The sequence below is a fragment of the Danio rerio genome, chromosome 3 (genome assembly GCF_052040795.2).
Source record: "Danio rerio strain M-AB ecotype USA chromosome 3, GRCz13ab, whole genome shotgun sequence".
Lineage (NCBI taxonomy): Eukaryota > Metazoa > Chordata > Actinopteri > Cypriniformes > Danionidae > Danio > Danio rerio.
The window spans coordinates 18,980,278-19,001,561 of record NC_141023.1 but is presented as its reverse complement, the minus strand read 5'-3'; the positions used below and the strand labels follow the sequence as shown (position 1 = coordinate 19,001,561).

The following is a 21,284-nucleotide window of genomic DNA, read 5'->3' as shown; positions in this document are numbered from 1 at the left end:
GACATCATTTTCCATTATATGACATTTACATTTACATTTAGTCATTTAGCAGACGCTTTTATCCAAAGTGACTTACAAATGAGGACAAGGAAGCAATTTACACAACTATAAGCACAACAATGAATAAGTACATGCTGCAGGCAAGTTTTAAGTGTGTAAAGAGTGCAAGAAGCAAAACATTATTATTATTATTATTTTTCTTTTTTGTAGTTAGAGGAGGAGTCAGAGAGGGAATTTCATATTAGTAAGGAAAGTGGAGACTAAATAGTTGAATTTTTAGTCGCTTTTTGAAGACAGCGAGTGACTCTGCCGTTCTGATGCAGTTAGGGAGTTCATTCCACCAACTGGACAGATTGAATGCGAGAGTTCGGTAAAGTGATTTCTTCCCTCTTTGGGATGGAACCACGAGGCAACGTTCATTCACAGAACGCAAGTTTCTGGAGGGCCTATAAATCTGCAGAAGTGAGAGCAGATAAGAAGGGGCGCAGCCAGAGATCGCTTTGTAAGCAAAGAAATCGCTTTGTATGCAATGACATGCGACTTGTTTCTATTTGATAATTACTTCATCAAAATAACTTTTAGGATTGTTGAATAATTCACATTTTGTCTTGACATTTTAAATTTATTGACAGTATTTCCCCAGATAACTAACTGTACTATTTCTCATGTTTTGCTTAATTAAAGAGCCAATGTCACTTATTCTGGAAATAATAGTGTGATTATCTCGAACTCTAAAGTAAATATATTAAGTTCACAGGTTACAGGTAAACACACGAACATTCAGAAGCAAAGTTGACATGCAGGACTAAACTGAACCACATAATCAGCAATGTCTACCAGCCTGTGCTGTCCAATCTTTGGGTCTTACTTTCATCGGTTATCCAATTTTGATTATGCTGACAATGCAAGAAATTAATAACAACCAAAAAAATGTCTCTCCTAACAGGCTGCCTGGGTCAGTCAGATGGTAAGTAGTTATTATCTAATGTCATTTCAGTCGAAGTGTTTAGCTGTAAATGTGCTGAAAACAGACAATAGTCAAATCCTCTTTTCTCTCATCAGTCTGTGGTCGAGCGCCTCTCAACACCAAGATTGTTGGTGGACTGAATGCAACAGAAGGGTCTTGGCCCTGGCAGGCCAGCATTAACGTCAAGTCAACAGGACGATTATTCTGCAGCGGGTCACTAATCAGTGAAAGATGGGTTTTGACAGCTGCTAGCTGCTTTCAGAGGTTTGAAAATACCAAGTTTAATATTATCATTTTTTTTTTAAATATTCAAGTGTCCAAGTATAATAGTGAATATCTGTGTATTCATTACAGTGGAATTAAATCTAATTTGTTTTACAGCAATAATGTGTCTGATGTTGTGATCTACTTGGGACGTCAGACCAGAAATGGCTCAAACCCACATGAGATACCCAGGACAGTGATTCAAGTCATCAATCATCCTAAAGATAACAGTTTCACCAACAGTATAGCACTTGTCCAGCTCTCTTCCTCCGTGACTTTCACTGATTACATTAGGCCAGTGTGTCTGGCTGCTGCTGGTAGTGTGTTTGTTGACGGGACAGAGAGTTGGGTCACTGGCTGGGGCTCGATTAATTCCATTTGTGAGAAGCATTGCTTCAAAATTACAGTTTGAGCAAATAGATATTTTATGAGATATTAACAAATCTGTGTTTTTATTTTGTGTGACAGATGTAATGCTTTCTGATGTGCTGAAGGAGGTGGAGGCCCCTATTGTGAACAACATTGAATGCAGTACTAAGTATGAACAAACAGTTACAGACAACCTGATATGTGCTGGATTTGTAAATGAGACAGGAAGGTCACCATGTAGGGTAAGACAATTTATCAGGCACTCACTCTTTTTCATTTATATTCCACTGATTTTTATTCAATTTTTACTTATTTCATTGCTCATCTCTATCAAAACACATACACTGTATTTAAAAAAAAACTGTTACAAACTCTTTTTTTAAACACAAAAGAATTAATCTATCAAGGGAATGCAACACAAAGAGTACACATGAAAGTTGTCCAAACTAGTAAATTTATTACAAACAAAACAAATCAAACAAAATCATGTGTCACAACTAAGCAAGAATGAATAAAGAATCAAAGCTCATGTTCTCCAACAAATATACAACACTAACCTAAGACTAAACAACCCAACAATTAACAAAGCATACTAAAATAAGACTTAAGCTACAGTCACACTAGAGTTTGTGTGTGTGTGAAATTCTGTCGCACGGCAAAAGGGGCGGGATTAAACAAGCTTATTAGACATTTAAAAAATCAAGCGATTGCTCCATGTTTTAAATTCCTGTCCAGAGAGGTCATATTTTGATCCTCTATTGGTCTCATGCAGTCAAGTGATGCGATTTTGTAGGTAAGAATTCACCAAGCTTGAACTTTGCACCGCAGAAACCTGCGAAAGCCGTAACAAAAACAAAACATGCATTTTATGGTAAGGCAAATAGCAGGTACAATATAAGAAAATAATTTTAACAGCAACATTTAAGGTTTTAAGCTTTTTCAATAAGTTTAATTAAATTTCTAAATTTAATTACATTCAATTTTAAATAAATTTCATGAATCCCCTTATGAAAAGCATACTTAAAGTTCGTTTTGTTAACAGCCCCTGTGAAATTAGGATATAGTGTTAGTCTTAGGGACACCTATAAGCTAGTGTGCTGCAAAAAAGTGACAAAATTTGCTTTAAGAATATCCAAAGCTTACAGTTTGTCGCTTTCTCCAATAAGGATCAACATTTTTTTGATGTCACCTCATATTTCAGTTTCTCATCAGATCTTCTGACCAAACAAATGCTCTATATCTGACATGCCCTGCCCCCTTTAAGACGCTTCTTGCATTTACTTTTTATTCGATACTTGATCTCAACCACTCTCACTGGCAGAGCTGTGAGAAAAGCTAAATGCTATTGGCTGTTTTTAAAGGGGAGGAGCTACTCTATGTCCCTCCCTGTCTTCATCTTTCCGTTGAAACTGCATCAAACATCAAACAAAAATGCACATTTAAAAGCTCTTCATGGTACCTTTAAGCATACGTAATTAATGGGTATTGTATATTGATAATGTGTATCAGTGGCGGTTTTAGGCATGGGCAATATGGGCGATTGCATTTTGCCGGGGGTGCGGCATGGGGAGACGGTCCAAAACAAAACAAAAAAACGTGCCCCGGCAAAAATCCAATGTCTTCCATTTGAGATATGTTTTACTTTATGCAAGTGTATTAATCTTTTGCATGCACAAGTTTGTTTCACTTAGCGTTTATTCCAGCATGTAGACTGGACGTCTGTACCTGGGAGTACCGTATTACGTCTCTGAGTGAGCTGCATTCATTCATGAGTAAGACTTGGTTCAAACCAATCAGCGCGCTCTCTTGTGCATGCGGTGCAACTTCAATAATATGCATGCTAGCTTTGAAGACTGTTTGTACCTGAAAAAGTGTTCAGACGGCAGAGAGATGACACGTTGTGTTGCCAAAAGAAGTGGGAAAAGAAGAAGAACTGTTTGGAGATACAGGTCGTCAGTGTTGCTTTTATAATGTGCTGCGACGAAGGTTTTATTTTCATTTTCCAGCTATGAGAGCACAACGGATTCACGTGTGGATCAGTGCATGCAACAAGCGGCGGAAATACGTTTGTACGAAACATTTTTTACTCAAGAGCTTTTCGCATCTGAAAATTGTGAAATCCGGATTTGCTGCTCGTCTCCTTTAAAAAAAGACGCAGCTCTAGTTGGTGTTGATTGTTCTGTCTCTACAGATTTGGTAAGAGTGTGCGATCAATGCCCTTTCTTTGTTTATTCACATGGCAAAGTTATAGTTCGTATGGTCAGCAGTACTCTTTCAGTGTTTAAAGAAAGACATTAGTCAAAATGATTTCTAAGTTACTTAGTTTACATTAATATCACTACAATATTATGGACTGAAAGATCTGCTGTAAATGCTGCTCTCCGAGTGTAAACGTGAACACTGCAAGCAAACTGTTGCGACCGTTGTGTTTAATTTTCATTTTGTGACAGGATTGTCTACACACACACGGCTTTCTGACCTACCGAGTGCATCTGAGTTACAGAGAAATGCAGAGGTTTTTTCTCTTATACGACGTGCGATATCAAGCATTCCACCTTCATTAAACACAGTCACTGTCTTTCTCCCTGCATTTGTGTTTGTTTTGCCTCACTGAAAATCAGCACGTGCCCAAAAGGAAACTCCCATTCTTATTCAAATCCTTCCCCTTTTCCCTTCCCTGACACTTCCACCTAAACAGAGCTAGACATACCCACTGTCCTGACATTTTCCAAACTAGAGGTGTGAAAACACCCTGCTGAAATAGGGGGTTTCATGACCCTGTAGGCGAGCAGGTCTGAATCATCGTCGGACAATGAAAGCCCACCCTCCGATGCCGGGGTGGACGTCTGGTCTCCGGTTTCATCAAGCGTAAGGGCTACCATCTGGTTAGACGGATCGCTTCCCCCGCCGAAACTTGGATGGAGCGCTTGGAGGAGCGGGAGGTCGTGGGCCCGGAGGCAACGGATTATCTCTCGCTGAATCCCTCAGATCTGCCCGAGTGCCTGCTGCAGTGCGAACCCTCATCGACTCTCTCAGAAGGCTGTAAAAGTCTCTGAATCAAAAAGGATGGCGTTTCTTTGCTTTCCTGTGCTTATATGCGGAGTTAATTGGCAATAAGGCACACGTGCACAAGCTTACGCTGCCAACTCATTTGGCATTTCATTGGCCTGTTATATACTCTTTCAGACGATTGGCTTTTTGAAACGAAATCCCCATTCGTGGATTAAAATCCACTTATAGCATTGAAGTTCCCCATCCGAAGGGGAAATCCACTTTGCACCACGGCGCATGGTCTAACAGGGTTGAGCTTATTCTCTTAATGAGTTAAAGGTGTGTTTAGAGAATAAACCACTCGAAGAATAAAAGAGTCTCATCTCCCATTCCCTTTAAGAGTCAGTTGCATCGCACCATAGCGCATTTGCTATTTACATGACCAACTTTGTAAGTGGAAAAACTGAACACTTCACTAGAGAGAATACAGTTAAACAGAGCATCTACAGAGCAAGCATGAGAGAATGAGCCTCCTCATTATTTACTTTCACTTTCACTCTCTTCCGTGGACAAGAAAATGTGTTGTATGCACAGATATCCATTAGTCTATAAATAATTAATTTAGTTTAAGCGCAAAAATTTGTTTCAAAACTATTTCTAAATTCAGTTCTATTTTCCAGCAAGCGAATAAAAGAACAACAATAACGAAGTGTGGTCAAAAAACTGAGTTATATCCGAATACACATGCTCTGCCCCATATGGTCAAAACCTGACAGGTGGGCAAATCTAAGCTTGTCTTTAATAAAACAAAAATAAATATGCATAAAATAAATAAAACTGCTAACGACGTACTTTTTGGGCCGGGCTGATCATCGTCTTATGATCTGATCGGCCCATAAAAGGCTTAGCAGCCTATGTTTTTTTTTTCTGCCTTATTAATTGACACTGCTGTGATCTGTGACTCTCTGAAAGTAGATGCTTTTTTTTCCCGGACAGACAGAACGGGCCCGCCCATGTGACACTCTGCAGCCCATTGGCTCTTTTCGGTATTGACATTTGGCTGGCCCAATCACAAACTCCTATTTTGGACTCCGTGTGAGCGTGCGTCGTCTGTGTGTATTTGTCAAAATAGTCGAGAGTCAGAGAGAAGAAACGCAAGGGAGGCGCCGAAAAATCGCGGGAAATACACCGGCGTTTCATTTAGCGATGCTGAAAAGTTCTCCGTTCATTCTAGTACACGGCTAAAAGCGCAAATCACGTGACAACACACTCTCTGCCAAGAGCTGCAGCCAGTAGTTTAGCGGGTGAGCATAAACCCCAGGTGAGAGTATAGTGCATGTCAGACAGTTCATCTGCTGGATGATCTCATCTCACTATAGTTGTTAAACGTGATATTGAATTCATCTTGTCTCTATCTAACAATTCTTATGTCTTTTTGCATTAGCAGGCAGTTTTTGTTATGTTTATTCATGAAATATAGGCTGAGTGAATAGTGTATTGAATAAGCTAAATTGGCTGTAGTGTACGAGTGTGTGTGAATGAGTGTGTATAGGTGATTTCCAATATTGGGTTGTGGCTGGAAAAGCATCTGCTGCATAAAACATGCTGGAATAGTTGGCAGTTCATTCCACTGCGGCAACCCCTGATAAATAAGGGACTTATGCGAACAAAGAAAAATAAATGAATAGTGTATTTTTTAGAACTCAACAAATATCTTTATGGACAGTATACAGAAATTAAATTGAGATTAAAGTTTGTATTTATTTATTTATTTTATATATTTGGCTTTTGTGTTTTATAGAATATGAGTTGATAAAAATATTGGACGTGCATGGATAGATAGCATTTTGATTTAATTTAGTGGGCCGCTCTGGCCCAAAATGCCAGGGCCGATTTTTTGTCCCAGTCCAGCCCTGCTTGACGCAGAAGTATAAACCAGGCTTAACACGACTCCTTTTTTAGACCAAAATGCCCAAATGCATTTGCTATTTAAACAGCGTGGTGCAACACGTCAAAAAGACTGTTGCATCAAGCTGAAACTAGCAAACAATATTTGTGCCATGCCTTGCACCGCATTGCGCCGGGTGTATGATAGGGCCCTTTATGTCACTTATGACACAAGGTGTCGGCTCGCAGCGAGTTTTGCTAGTTGACAAAACTGAAGTTGATGTAATATGATGATGATCTTATTTTGACTAAGTATGGCTATAGAAGCAGAAAGGATGGATAATGAGGCAGAGAGATAAGACTTCATAACATTAAATCTCCGCCTTGAGTCAAGTCTATAAACAGATTATTCTATAAAACATGTATATTTTTTGTATTTTATAGAATTGCCAAAATGAATTGTTTTCCAGTTACATTTAGGTTTGATTTCTATTATTTATTTATAATTAAACCTATTATTTATTTATAATAGTACTTGTATAAAAATAATAATAATAATTATTATTAATATGTTTGCGTGGGTTTCCTCTGGGTGATCAGGTTTCCCCTACAGTCCAATAACATGTGGTACAGGTGAATTGGATAGGCTAAATTGTCTGTAGTGTATGAGTGGGAATGAGTGTGTATGGATGTTTCCCAGAGATGAGTTGCAGCTGGAAGGGCATGTGCTGCGTAAAACATATGCTGGATAAGTTGGCGGTTCATTCCGATGTGGTGACCCCAGATTAATAAAGGGATTAAGCCGAAAAGAAAATGAATGAATGGATGTGTTTAATAAATTAAAATTCTTGTTTTGTCCATATTTAACCCAAAATTAGGGTAAAATAACAAAAAAAAAAAGAAGTTAGAATGTACATGTTTAATGGTTCTTTTCTATATTAGGTTGCTCCATGTAACCTTCTAGAACCATACTAGAACTTCACATCTATAAACCAACTATATATAAGCTTGAGGGAGGAGGGGGCGTATATTGGGTGGTTCGCCCAGGGAGCCATTCAAGCTAGCACCTCCACTGGTATGGGTTGTTGTGATGTTGCATTTTCCTTGTCACACATGACAAAAATGAGTATTGTCATTATTTAAAACACAGTAAATTATTTATAAATAACATTTATTTGTTTTCAATGGACCTCTTGTTAAAAAAATACTGCTGATATTAATGATTTATTTAAATTTCAAAACTGTCTTATGTTGTGACTGTCTCAAGCATACTGTATATTTTAATAAATGCAGCTCTTATAAATGTTCATAAAATCATGAAAATATACCTCATGCCTAATTTTACAAGTGATTAATTTATTAAATGCAAGTATTAAAGTTTTTCGTCAATACAACAATTTCATTTATTGCAGCGAGACCTTGACAGAATTATGTCACTTTCTGGGTTCCTGCCTGTGTTTGTAAAAAATGTCTTACTTTTAGCTTGATTAGGTCATTGTGCAGGACTTGTGTCTGTCATTCCCAAAGATGATTTAATGCTGTGTAAGCCACAAAACAGGCCTGAAGCCACATTATTGTGGTCTAAACCCAGGTATTTCAGTTTTATTTTCCAACCCCTATATATACACTGATGCGTGTATGTACATGAATACATTCACAAATATGCATGTGATCTGCCTAATGCAAAATGATGATCATTTAAGATTATTCTGGAAGAAACTGTATTAGGACACATGTTCTTAACCCAGATGTAAACAGTGGCTCCTTTTTATTATTAATGTTTTTATTTATTTATATTATTATCCTCTTTTATTTTTCTTTAATGTACATTTTATTCATATTACCTTACAGTTTGAGCTTAATTTGACTATAATTAGTCATTAACACGCCTCCTTTTTAGACCAGCATACCCATGAGTCCACAAAGTGGCGCAAATGGATTTATTATTTAAACAACGTGGCACAAAACGTGAAAATTACAGTTGCACTGGGGCCTGTTTCAGAAAGTATGTTAACTGAAAACTCAGAGTATTTTAACCCTGAAATGAGAGAAACTCTGGGTTTTCCGTTTCAAAATGGCAGGTTTGTTAAACTCGAGAAAGCAGGGTAAGTCAAGCCTGTTTCTGAAAGAAAGGTAACTTTAACTCAGAGTCAGTTACTGTGGTAACTTACTCTGTGAATCTAACCTGGTCAGAAGCAGGTTTTATTCTATAAAACTCAGAGTTTCTGTCTGTCTCCTCCCCTTTTTTAAAGATGAAGCGGTATTTCGCCTTAGCCTTAAGTTTTTTTCGCCTTAGCCTTAATGCTCATTTTGGATATGTGCATAAAAACGATTGATGGAAACGTCATGATGCACATAACTTTTTAAAATATGTATAAAAAACGTGCATAATTGAGTAGGATAAACTTTTATTCGATAGAAAATGTGCGCATAAACTACGATGGAAACACTTTTACTGAACAAATTACAGTATGTACATTAAAAGATCATGATCATATGATAATGAAAATGTGTGTAAATGGACAAACCAGCTGGCTGAGCACACTGTAACATGTCTTAAATATTGTTTTAGTCATTCTAAAATGCCTTAACTGTTTCAGTATTAGTGTATATTATTAATTACCTCCGAACGTCTGGTGCGTGTCAAGAATCTCCGCGTCTCATGGCTTCAGACGCCCCCACGTGTTCATTGTGTTTCAGCATTGTCTTCTGACATCGAGGCGCAAGTACATTAATTAGGCTAAATAAAGAATTAATTGACGCAGCTTCTTCTACCACAGTAAATTCTGTTTTTACTGTTGATATTTGGTGCCAGTTTAATCAGAAAGTGAAGATTTTTTCTCTTTGACTCGTTGGATGGAATTTTATTCGCATCTTTTATGCAATATTCCAGTTTTGCACATAAATTTATGTAATATATTTGGATGGAAACATAGCTATTGCCTACATTTTAGTCACACACAGAAAAACTGTACGAGAATGGCTTATCTTTTTTTAATAAATAATTAAATTAAATTCACCTTCGACATGCACTGTAACTAGATTAATGGGATTATTATTCTTTCTAAAAATTATTTTTAGTACTGCTTACCTTCTAAATGTTATATTAACCTCTATCACTTGATCAATAAAAAAGGCAGACACACAAGTGCACTGTTAAATCATTTAAAACTAATAAATGTATAAAAAAGTTTAGAAAAAAAATATAAACGTCACAAATTACATTACTTATTTTATTATACTTAAATATTTAAATACTTAAAAAGTGAAATTAGGCATTTACTTGAGCAGCTGTTTTCCCACGCTATCCATCTCTTCTTCACTGATGGTTGCTTCTTTTCAAATATATAAGCTCATATTTGCTATAACTTTGCATGAGAACATCAAGTTCAGCTGGAGAAAGAAATGGTGATCTCTTTTATAAGATATTTCCATAGTCATTCGTAATGTCTGCGCTCCATTGATAATGCCTTTTTAAAGTCACGGTGTGCACGCTTAACTCTAAGTTGGTCTACTCGAAGTTGATTGACCCAGCTCAGATCAGCTGTTCTGAAACCGAAAACTCTGAGTTTTTAATCTCTCGGTAAATCAACTCAGAGTTCATGTTTAAACTCTGAGTTGTTTGAACCTCCTTACTGAAACAGGCCCCTGGTCTGAAAATAGCAACAAACCACACTAAACGTGGATGTATGATAGGGCCCTAAGGGAGTTAAAATGAGCCTATCGTCAAAAGAAGTGGAGTGAGTAAAATGTCTTTCACATGCAGCATCTCAGACTCATATCTGTAACAGAGTTATTGTAGAAGTGTAAATTGTGTTTCTCTTTGCAGGGAGACGGTGGAAGCCCACTGATCACTAGACAGGGCTCCCAGTGGATTCAATCTGGAGTTTTAATCTATGGTTTTTGTGGTCAAAATGGCATTCCTTCTGTATATGCCAGAGTGTCTGAATATGAGGAGTGGATCCGCAACTACACCAGCAGCAGTCTGCCTGGATTTCTCTCATATCCCGTCATTTACACTTTCATGAATGCAGGATCAGTCAACCACTCCTCATTTCCCCTTGCTCTTGCATTCTCCATCATCACTCTCTTCATCTCACGCCTCTTTTGAAGACTGAGTTATGATGATTTCTGGGATGTGGTACTATAATCATTATAACAGCTTACTGGATTCATAAAATTAAGGAGGTGTTTCTATATTTAATCCTTTGTAGAAACTTTCAATTGGATTAGACTCTGGGGCATCTACTGTATGTTATAATGAAACAAATTCAATTCATTGATTATTTAACAAAAGGTTATGAAAATAAATCAGCATCTCTAGCAAAATAATGCATCACTGTATTTCCCTTAGCCTAATCATTTACTGTGTCAAATAAAAAGGGGTCGTGAAAATGCTCAGATATACTTTAAAGTTCATTACACTTAATAGAAACGTGAGGAAAAAACGGACTTCAACTCTATCAGAACTCTTCTGCAGACAGCTTCTACAGCAGTTCCTGTTTTTACCTAAGATTAATTATTAAGGAAAGATTTTGTTGGTGTTTAATGTTTTATTTTGAGATTTTTATATCTTTAAAGTTTCTACACATTTCTGTTTTATTTTTCCCTAATTTTCTGGGCATAGCTGCGTTTGGCAGTCCATTCCGAAAGCAAATGTTTGCATTAGGAAAATGGCTCTGCATCTCAGCATAGTGTTCAGAGCTCTGCAAAGATCCTTGAGACCACCTCCTACTCTGCCTAATTAATCATGTAATTAATTTAAAAAATTGTGACCTGATTGTGCAATGCAATTTATTTACAATAGTAGGTAACACTTTAGTTTAGGTCACAATTCACCGCATTAATAAACCATGAACTACCACTACTATCTTTATAAACTACTAATTAGCTGATTATTAGTTTAAGTTGATTTTAGGTTTTGAATAGGATTAGGCATGCAGAATAAGATTATCCGTTATAACTACTAATTAACAGTTAATTTCTTAATAATAGACAGGTAATAAGCCAGTGGTCAGCATGAATTGTGACCTAAACTACAGTGTTAACCAACAATAAAATCACGTTTTACCAGTGGAGAATATCAAATGCTAGATTCAAAAACATCAATAGCTCACAAATAATTACCTCCATATTAACATCATAAGCATTATCCCTACTGTGACCACATATAATTAAATAAGTTTTTAAAGTGTATCAGCAGATGGCGCCGTAAATCAAATTTATGAAAAATATATTTTACCTTTAACTGACAAGGATCACTCATATTTTTTATATGCACAAGTCTATCAAAGAACAAAAGAGAAAAAAATTATGAATAAAATGTATTACAATTATATTATCTGATCTGTTGATATATATATATATATATATATATATATATATATATATATATATATATATATATATATATATATATATATATTTTTTTTTTTTTTTTTTTTTTTTTTTTTTTTTGTGCAGGGACAAATATTAGATCGTGTATACATATTCCACATACACATCCCACGCCTTGCTCTTCAACTCACCCACCTTTGCCCTTTGCCTTTATTGATTGTCAGCATCAAGAAATTTCTTGTAGTTTTGTCTCACTCCACAGAGGTCGTTGCAGCATTTCAGTTGAAAAACAACCTCGTTCTCTTCATCCTGATGGTAAAAACTGTATTAATAAACTCACAATCAATGCTTTTCTCAGTAAAATTATAATAGAAAGTGGAGCAACTGGAAACTGTTTTGTGAGACGATAGAAAATATTTACAAACTACTTTATTGATTATTTATTATTTTATTTAACAGCCTAATAATATTTTATAAGACTTTTTTTAACTCTATAAACTAATAGTGGTACACAGCTTTCCTTTAGTGGTACATGGACAAATCACTGAATGATAAAAGAAAAGTAACACACTTTTAATCCTTTGATGCGTCATATAACACTGATGTGATAGGGTAAATGCAGAAGGACTTTTCAGTAACGCAGTTCAAGCACTTCCAGTAAAAGTTAAGGGGACACTACACTGTCAGTGGGCGCCGTCTTTCGGATGAGACGTTAAACCGAGGTCCTGACTCTCTGTGGTCAATAAAAATCCCATGGCACTTCTTGTTAAAGAGCAGGGGTGTTACCCTGGTGTCCTGGCCAAAGTCCCTCTATCGGCCCTTAAGATCATGGCCTCCCAATCATCCCATTTCACCAAATTGGCTTTATCAGTGTCTCTTCACTCCACCAACAGCTGGTGTGTGGTGAGCGCACTGGCGCCGTTGTCCTGTGGCAGCCGTCGCATCATCTACGTGGATGCTGTACACTGGTGGTGGTGTGGATAGACCCCCCCTCATGATTGTGAAGCGCTTTGGGTGTATGTCCATACACAATAAATGCGCTATATAAATACACATTAGATTACATTACATTGCCTGGCTCTTATTGTGTCTATGCTTCTTGCTGGTCTCTGCAGTCACTGTGTCATCATTATTTGAATTACTGGTTATGCTAGGTTTTGACTCATTGTTTTAAATAAATATGTGCTTATGAAACAATTATAGGTGACCTAAAGAATAAATAATATTAATTAGGGCCTATTCTACAGTTAAGTTCAAATGTAACTATGTAGACATAATTGCATTTTTTGTCATGTGCTCACCTCTACTTTAGAGTTAACTACAAACCCAAAGTACAGTGTGTAACGATTTAGTTTTTTCTACCTCTACCACACTCTTCCCTGTCTCTGCTAGGCCTATACCGTCGCATCCTTTCTCACAGCACTGGTATTGGTAACACCCTTAATAAACACAGTATAGGATGTAAAGATTGCAGCAAAATGTTTTCTAACTGATTGCTCTCAACATTTGAATACCAGGGTTTCTGCAGGTTTCTTCAAATCAAATGTAAGACATTTGAAGACCATTTTACGACCATTATGAATAAAATTTTAGACTTATACAGGGCAAAACACTAAGGATTTTTCTAATGGTCTGTTAACTTTGGTAAATAGTTTTTGTATTAACAGAAGATCATGTAAAGGGATGTGTTGCTTTAGTTTTCTTTCCATGATTAGAGAATTTAATTTGGAGAATTTGCTGAAAATGTAACAGCTGTTTTAAACTGAATCTCTTTGCAATAAAAAAACTGATTTGGCCAGATTGGGTAGCTTTACTTGGACATAGGGAAATAAAGACCTGTTTAAAATGATTTAAGACCTACAACACAATATTTCAGTTATTTAAGACTATTTAAGGCCTAAAATTTTGTTTTTAAAATTTAAGACATTTTAAGACTTTAAGACCCACTGCGGAAACCCCGAATACACATTAATACAATAATAAGTAATAACAGTAGCACCCAAAGGAATAGAATATATAGCAAAAAGGACAAAAAGCAGCAATATTTGTGTGTAACAGCAGATTTGTACATTTTTAATCCTTCATGATATATAGTTATTTGTGAAATAAAGTATGCTGAAGTGTTGCTAGTGCTGCATTTCCACTTGTGTGTAAAGGTGTGTGTGTGTGATACAAATCCACAGGTTACTCCTATCATAAGGGTTAATTTATTGTTAAATAGAGCCACAGTGTTAAAAGGGCTCATGAGCTTTTATTTTGAAGTGTTTCTGGCAATCAGTGATCTCATACCCCTTGTTGATTGTACATGGAAGTGTTTTAGTATCTTTATTTGTATAAGTTTTTTTTTTTTTAATTCCTTAATTTGTTTATTCTAATTTGTTGTAGACCACACCTACCCACATGGATACCCAAAGTGATTGTTAGCACTTGCATACTCAGTACTTGTTGGAAACTGTGGAAAGACTAAAGAATCAAAAGAATTCTGGACAGATGGCATCTTATTGTCTCTGACAATGAGAGGATTAATTACGTACTGTAACCTGTGCATGTATTTAATGTTTTACTTTAAAGACTAGCTATGTATTCAGAGTTCACTACAAATGCCTACATATATGCACATATATTTTTCACAATAGAGTGTGTTTTTTGTGTGTATTTTGCAAAATGTGTGTTCATTTGTGTTTTATAAGTTGTAATTGCCCTGTGCGGCTTGTAATTAAATATCTATCATGGATCAGTGCTTGTATTGCATCACTCAGGTTAAACCTTCATCAGACTATTCACATATTGTGTCTAAAACAATGGTGAAAACATGACGTGTGCTTCTTTCTTCACCAATTTAAATGGGTTTTTGAACTTACAATCCTCTGCCATCTGCCTTTGCTATGGTCACCATCAGCTGCTCCTCACACATGGCCAATTTTTTTAATAGTTCAACTTTTGCCACTGTGTGAATTAATTCTGAAAGTGTGTCGTTTTTACTTGGGGTTAGGTTTAAGAGTAGAGTAATATGCTGGTGTTTAACTGCATTGCTTTATTGCATTCATGCATTGGGTTCTTACATACTCTCTGCTACATCATACTGTAGCCACGGTGGGCATTTCTCTCTGTTTAAACACACTGAAGACATGCAACATAACCGGTTTGATATTTTATGCATGTTCCCATTTCTGCTTCCATACACACACACGTACACTACACTCAGCTCACCCTGATCACTGATCGACAGCATCTAGAAATTTCTTGTAGTTTCATCTCACTCCACAGAGGGTCATGCAGCATTTTAGTTGGAGAACCACCTCATTCTCTTCATCCTAATGGTAAAAACTGTATTAGTAAACTCCTCTTTAATGCCTCTCTCTGTAAAATTATAACAAGGCAACAACAAGAAAGTTTAAACTGTTTTGGGAGATTATAAAATTATGCATGCTTCACTGCTTTTATTATTTTTTTTAAAGCATAATCATAAACCACAAATGCATTTGTGAGTTTATTAAAACATATGCTTGCTTGTTTGTTGTAATAATATCTTTAAAAAAAAAATACTTACATTTAAGCACCCCCTTACTTGTGTGTCGTTGGATGTAGAATCTGTATTCTGTGAAATGTTTGTACCCGAGTGTGGTCCTGAAAAAAACTCCATATCCGGGGCTATCTGGCCCTTCCCCTTATCCCTACATCATAAGTTAAAGATAATTGGAGTATATGCACAGTTTGCACACAGACATTTAATTATTAGTCAGCCAGCCCAAGAGCTTCCAGTGTCCTGTCTTTCCACTACAAAATCACCATGTTTAAGATCTGTTTTCTTTAAAAATCAGTGATTCGTATTAAAGTGGGTCTCAGACCAGACAAGAAACACTGTATTATATTCAAAATTTCCCTGCCATGTGTTTGAAATGAGAAACTTTATTTTACTCCAGTATTTTCTATGGAGTTTCTGCAACAGATGGCTGATCCTGACGGCGCTAGAGTTGTTAGAGTAAAAAACTCTTTTTTTGCTTAAGTTTATTTAACTGAATGCATTGATTATATTACAATGATTGATTCTGTAAACTTTGTAAGTTTTTAATTAGTCACATTATCCTTTGACTGGACATTTACTGTTGATTAAAAAACACTAGCTGTGAGTGTAGCCCATTGGAACAGCCTCACCCTTTCACGTGAAAGCACAAAAGGAGGGATAGGTGTAAGGGGAAGAGCTAAGGTGTAGAACTGGGATTGGGTCTAAATGCTGTCCAGTGGACGATTCTGATTTGCTGGTCATGAACATTAAGTCATAAAAAATAAATAACAAATGAGTAGAGTATATATTAACCTGGTCTAACTTGCTTTCAGAATTAAATAAATCCCTTATTTTGATAGTTATTGTATTGTAGTAGCAGTGTAGTAATTTTGCTTAGAGTTCAAAGTCTGAAAAATATAACAGGACTTGTTGATCATATTTGCAGTGTTGGGGGAAAAGTAACACATTACAATGTAAAGTCAGGTAAAAAGTTACTAAATGTGTTACTTTGAGAAAAGTAATTTGAACGCGTTTTTTATTCATTTATATGAATGTTTTTGTAATAGTATTGGCTTATTTATAAAACAGCTTATTTGCAGTTATTAAGCATCTAAAATTTTATAAATGGGTGTTATGAATTCAAACCTTGGTTGGCTCCACACTGCAAGCCAGACCCGTAACAATAAATCATATTACATTAAAATAATTAGAACTCATCTAAATTAATGAGGAGCTTGGAGTCTCATCTCCCGTTTAAAGTAAAGACAACAACATAAACGAATGACCAAGGAAATAACGTAAAGTCAAATTTATTTGACGTATACATTTAAAAAAAAAAAAAAAGGAGACAATAAAAAGCTTGCAGGTAAATGCCAAAATAACAAACAAAACTCAACAGCTAACTAAGTTTTTAACCCTCTTACCTGCACATGAAATTAAACAAATAAAATAACATTCACTTACCTCCCTACTAACCACAAAACATGAGGAAAAAGTAATAAAACAAAAAGGCACCCTCCTCAGCACAGGTGTCTCTGGATATCTCAAAGTCAACACTCAGAAATCACTACAACACAGTTTGTACTCCACAAAACAATCAACAAAAGCCGGGAGAGAGGATACTCTTTGAACGACGTTCCAGTCTGGTGTAAATTGTCGCCACAAGCAAGCCGGCCTCCACGTGCTAGCTGGCTCCTGATTCACCGCACCTGTGCAGCAATGATGAAGCCTGTTTGGAAACAGAGGCGGAGAGAAGAGAACCACACACAATACACACACAAAAACAATCAAAAACCTTACTACTTAAGATATTTATTTATTTACATCATTTTTTATATTCTCATTGAATTATTAAAAAAATAGGCAACAATGGGTTTAAACAATGTGGTGCAAAACGAGAAAATCTGAGTTGCTCTGGTCTGAAAATAGCACCACATCGCGGCAAACATGTCTTGAGCCTTATTGTGCCAGGTGTATGATAGGGTCCAATGTCTCTGTTGCTTCCTTCAGGAAAGGTGGGTAATGGTCATTTTTTATTTTTATTTTTATTTATTTATTTATTTTTTGCATGGGTATATTTTTGTCAATATCCAAAAATACAGTAAAATGATTGATCTTTTGTGTCAATCTTTCCCTGATGTTTGAATTTCAATCCACTTTGAAATGAAACAATATATAAACAATATGTCATTTCTTGTTTATTTAGCTTCTCATATAAATGTATCTTGATTTTAAGATTTTGTAAAGACATTTCCAACAAAGCTCGAGATAAAAACGCTTATAAAGAATGATGATCAGAAGATAAAGTAAAAACAATTCACATAGTATTGTCTTTGGGAGTGGAACTATTGAACATTTAAAGTGGAGTTCTTTTAAAACTTGACATATTTTAAAACTTTGTGTGGTTAATACAACATATTTTATGTTCCTTATAAATATACTGTACATTCTAATATCTTTTGTTTTATAAAGTAGTTTATATTAGAAAACATTTTATTGCGTCTTTTATTCAGTTGCACAAATGAGTAGCATGATCTTTAACTGTCAAAAATTACACGCTAAAAACCTGTCATTCATTTCAGTGTTCCAGAAAGCAAAAATAGGTCTCTTTCACACCTAGTCACACCTAAACCTGCTGATCTTTCTGGCTTATTTGCATATTAGAAATTTACAGGTATGTGTTTTTGGCTGGATTTGAGCTGAACTATGGCATGCTGGCAGATGCCTTTGACACCACTGGTCTGACTGGATAAGCTATTTGGTAAGGCAGCTTTTGGCCGCAGCTCTGAAGTAGATGTTGCTTTAAAAAACTGCATCAAGGAATCTCAGAAGTGATAAGTAAATTAATTAATTAATTAATTAATTAATTAAACGCATTAGATCCTCAGGTAATCACACACAGAATTTAAAACCAAGAGTCTGCAAACTTTTGCTTCTTGAGTGTGCTCTCACTCTCGAGGAACCCGGCTTGCCTTGGCTGAGGTAAGCAAGGGTAAGGGTGATGGCATCTACTGAAGGAGGTATAGCATAACACTGATCTGGCATGTCCAGGGTTCATCTCAGTAAGAAGCACATCACACAGTAAATAGACTCCACTTTAGGGCAAGGGATGCCTCATAAAGGGTTCTCTAACCTAAGTGATGCTATTAACCACCGACCCAGTAGGTCACCTAAGTTTTTCTTCCATGCCCCATCTATAGACACTATGTCGAGATCCAGAGATCTGGGCATGGGTGCCCCCTCCCTGAGAAAGGAGGGCCTTTCCCAAGGGAATTTACCAGGGAGGGCCATCGCTAGAAATGTGAGTTCAGAAACCTAGGTTTGGTTGGGCCAAGGAGACGCAACAAGCAAGATCTGGTCCTCGTTCTCCCTGGCCCTGCACAGGGTCTGTGTGAGCAGGCTCACAGGTGAAAATGCATATAAAGCAAACCCTGGGGTCAGCTGTGAGTCAGTGCATCCAAGTCAAAGGGGTCTTAGACAGGCATGAAGCAACTGGCAATGGGCAGATTGCCAAATCAGCAACCAAATCAGCAATTGCCAAAAAGCAATCAGGGGGCTTCTCCAGAGTGCTCCTATATCACTTGAACCCCACCAAGGAGGAGTCTCCATTCTCCTGGGAGCGCAAACTGCCATGAGAGTCATCATCTGGACAGATGAGCACGCCCGGGAGGGGATTGACAAGCAGTGATTTCAACTGCGCCCATGTGGTTGATATACACTACCACAGCCATGTTGTCCATCCTATTAGCGCAAGTTTCCATCTAGCACTGATTGGAACCAACGAAGAGCGAGAAACACTCCTAACAGCTCCTGGCAATTGATGTGTCATCGCAACCGGGGTCCAATCCATGAACCTACCCCTACTGGAAGCATTTGTCAGAGCGACAGCAGGTCTGGCACTTGTTTTAAGGGCACCCCAGCCTGTAGAAGGCAATGTCTGTCCAGGGACTGAAGGTGCAGCACTAAAGGTGAGACACAATGGGATGATAGCCACCCATGCCCATCTTAGGACCTGATGAAGCCAGTGCTGAAGTGGACTCGTTTGAACAATCCGAGCAACAATACAGCGGCTTTAGATATTATGTGTCCTAAGAGCCTCTCAAAAAACTTCAGTGGGACCTCTGTTTACCTGTTGAACTATTTCAGACAGGACAGCACCAGCCCGGTGTACTCTTTGGTAAGGTGCACTGTCTAAAGATCAATTCCATCTTGAGATAAAATGAGCTCTGCATAGGGGCAAGCCTTCTCTTTTGCCAGTTGACCCGAAGCCCCAGGAGGTCCTGGTGTCACCAAAGTCTTTTCCATTTTAACTAGGTGTTTAGCTGAAGGATTTTTTAGCTTCCACCCTTCTTAGCTTTATATTTGCGTGTGTGTGTATGTGTGTGAACATACCAATTCAGGAGTCAAGTAAGCAGACCAGTTAGACCAGGGTGTCAAAGGCATCTCATTGGGGGATACAAACCTGTAGATTGAAAAAAAAAAAAAAGTGAATGGACCAAAAACACATGATTAGTTAAACGTAATGTGTGAGCCTGCAAGAACTGACTTTGACACCCCTTAAGTTTTAACAGAAAAGAACAAAAAAAAAAAAACTTGCACACCAATGCTTTCTTGAAGTGAAGTTTTACAAACTAATTTCGAGAGAAGCATGTGATATTCAATTTAATACAATTAATCTTTATTTCTATAGAGCTTTTACAATGTAGATTGTGTCAAAGCAGCTTCACATCGAAGATTATAGTGAATTGATTTGAAGTGTTTGTTAAGTTTTCAGAGATTAAGTTAAGTTAGTTCAGTTCAGTTCAGTGTGGTTTATTATTCTTTGCTGAGGGTCCAAACATTGAAGAGTGATCCATCGATGCGCAGCTCTACAAGTTCCGAGTTATGCAAGCCAGTGGCGACAGCGCCAAGGAAAGATGTTCACCAATTGGCGAAAGTGAAGGATAAAAAACCTTGAGAGAAAGCAGCTTAAGTTGGGCATGACCATATTTCCTATGGCCAAACGTCTTGTGCAGAACTGCAGTCGAGGTGCCGGAGGCTGGAGAATGCTGGACCTCAACAAAGACTCGTCTGTCCCTGGAGTCTCAGAAGAATCAGACGCATGCTCTCTACATCTCCATGACCACCACAGCAGTGGCTCAGGATAATGCCTGGTACAGGATTGTAAAACCTTGGAATCATCTCTTCACAGATCTTGGATCGCATCAGTGGCACTGCATAATCTTTGGGTGGAGGTGGAGATGTATAAATAGATAAATAGAGAATTAAAAAATTAGTGTAGCTGCTGTTCAAAGTATATATAAACGAGAAGCGCAGATCACACTCATGCATCATAACGCTCTGTGAAGCATTGAGTATATGCTTTACTAAAAAGATAGGACTTTAATCTAGTTTTGAACTGCAAGTGTCTGAGCCTCAGACATTATCAGAAAGGCTATTCCAGAGTTTAGAAGCCATAAATCAGAAGACTCAACCTCATTTACTCGACTTTACTATTCCAGGTGCTATCAGAAGCCCTGAGTTTTGAAATCTTAAAGAGCTGGTTGGATTTTTGTGAGACAGGAGGTTGGTTAGATAAACAGGAGCTATATTTTTTAAAGCTTTATACGTAAGAAGCAATATTTTAAAATTAATACGAAACTTAACAGGCAGCCAGAGTAAGGTAGATAAAATTGGGGTGATATGATCATATTCTCTAGACCTGGTAAGAACTCTGGTAGCTGCATTTTGTACTAGCTGAAGTTTATTAATCGATGATGCTGGGCAGCCAGCAAAAAGAGCATTAAAGTAATCCAGGCTAGAAGTCATAAAAGCATGAACTAGCTTTTCTGCATCTAAGATGGATAGGAGACTTTAAAACTTAGCGATATTTCTAAGATGAAAAGTTAGGTTTTGTGACATGGGATATATGATTTTCAAAAGTTAAATTGCTGTTTAATATGACACCCAGATCTTTCATAGTAA

General features: G+C 37.0%; 2 protein-coding genes across 4 annotated transcripts in view; one reads left to right on the top strand and one right to left on the bottom strand.

The window, feature by feature from the left end:
* The first annotated feature begins 930 nt into the window (after positions 1-930).
* On the top strand, positions 931-11,258 carry LOC100004545 (serine protease 27-like). Its single transcript, XM_087245483.1, has 5 exons — positions 931-967; positions 1,063-1,231; positions 1,349-1,611; positions 1,700-1,842; positions 10,308-11,258. Exons 1-5 carry the CDS (start codon positions 931-933, stop codon positions 10,587-10,589), a joined length of 894 nt encoding a protein of 297 aa, XP_087101609.1. The 3' UTR covers positions 10,590-11,258.
* A 5,348-nt stretch (positions 11,259-16,606) lies between these two features.
* LOC147845590 (E3 ubiquitin-protein ligase TRIM35) overlaps positions 16,607-21,284 on the bottom strand; it is a 33,123-nt gene continuing 28,445 nt past the window's right edge. The window contains exons 8-9 of one of the 3 annotated variants that reach the window (XR_015480627.1): positions 19,713-19,782; positions 16,607-17,049 (exon numbers count right to left, since the gene is read on the bottom strand). Coding sequence is in view for 1 of the 3 variants with exons in the window: in XM_087244212.1 (XP_087100338.1) it covers positions 19,765-19,782 (18 nt within the window). In the remaining 2 variants the exon portion in view is untranslated. Of the gene's footprint in view, positions 17,050-17,386; positions 19,783-21,284 lie in introns of those variants that run through there. The other 2 variants (XR_015480626.1, XM_087244212.1) reach the window with 2 other exon arrangements.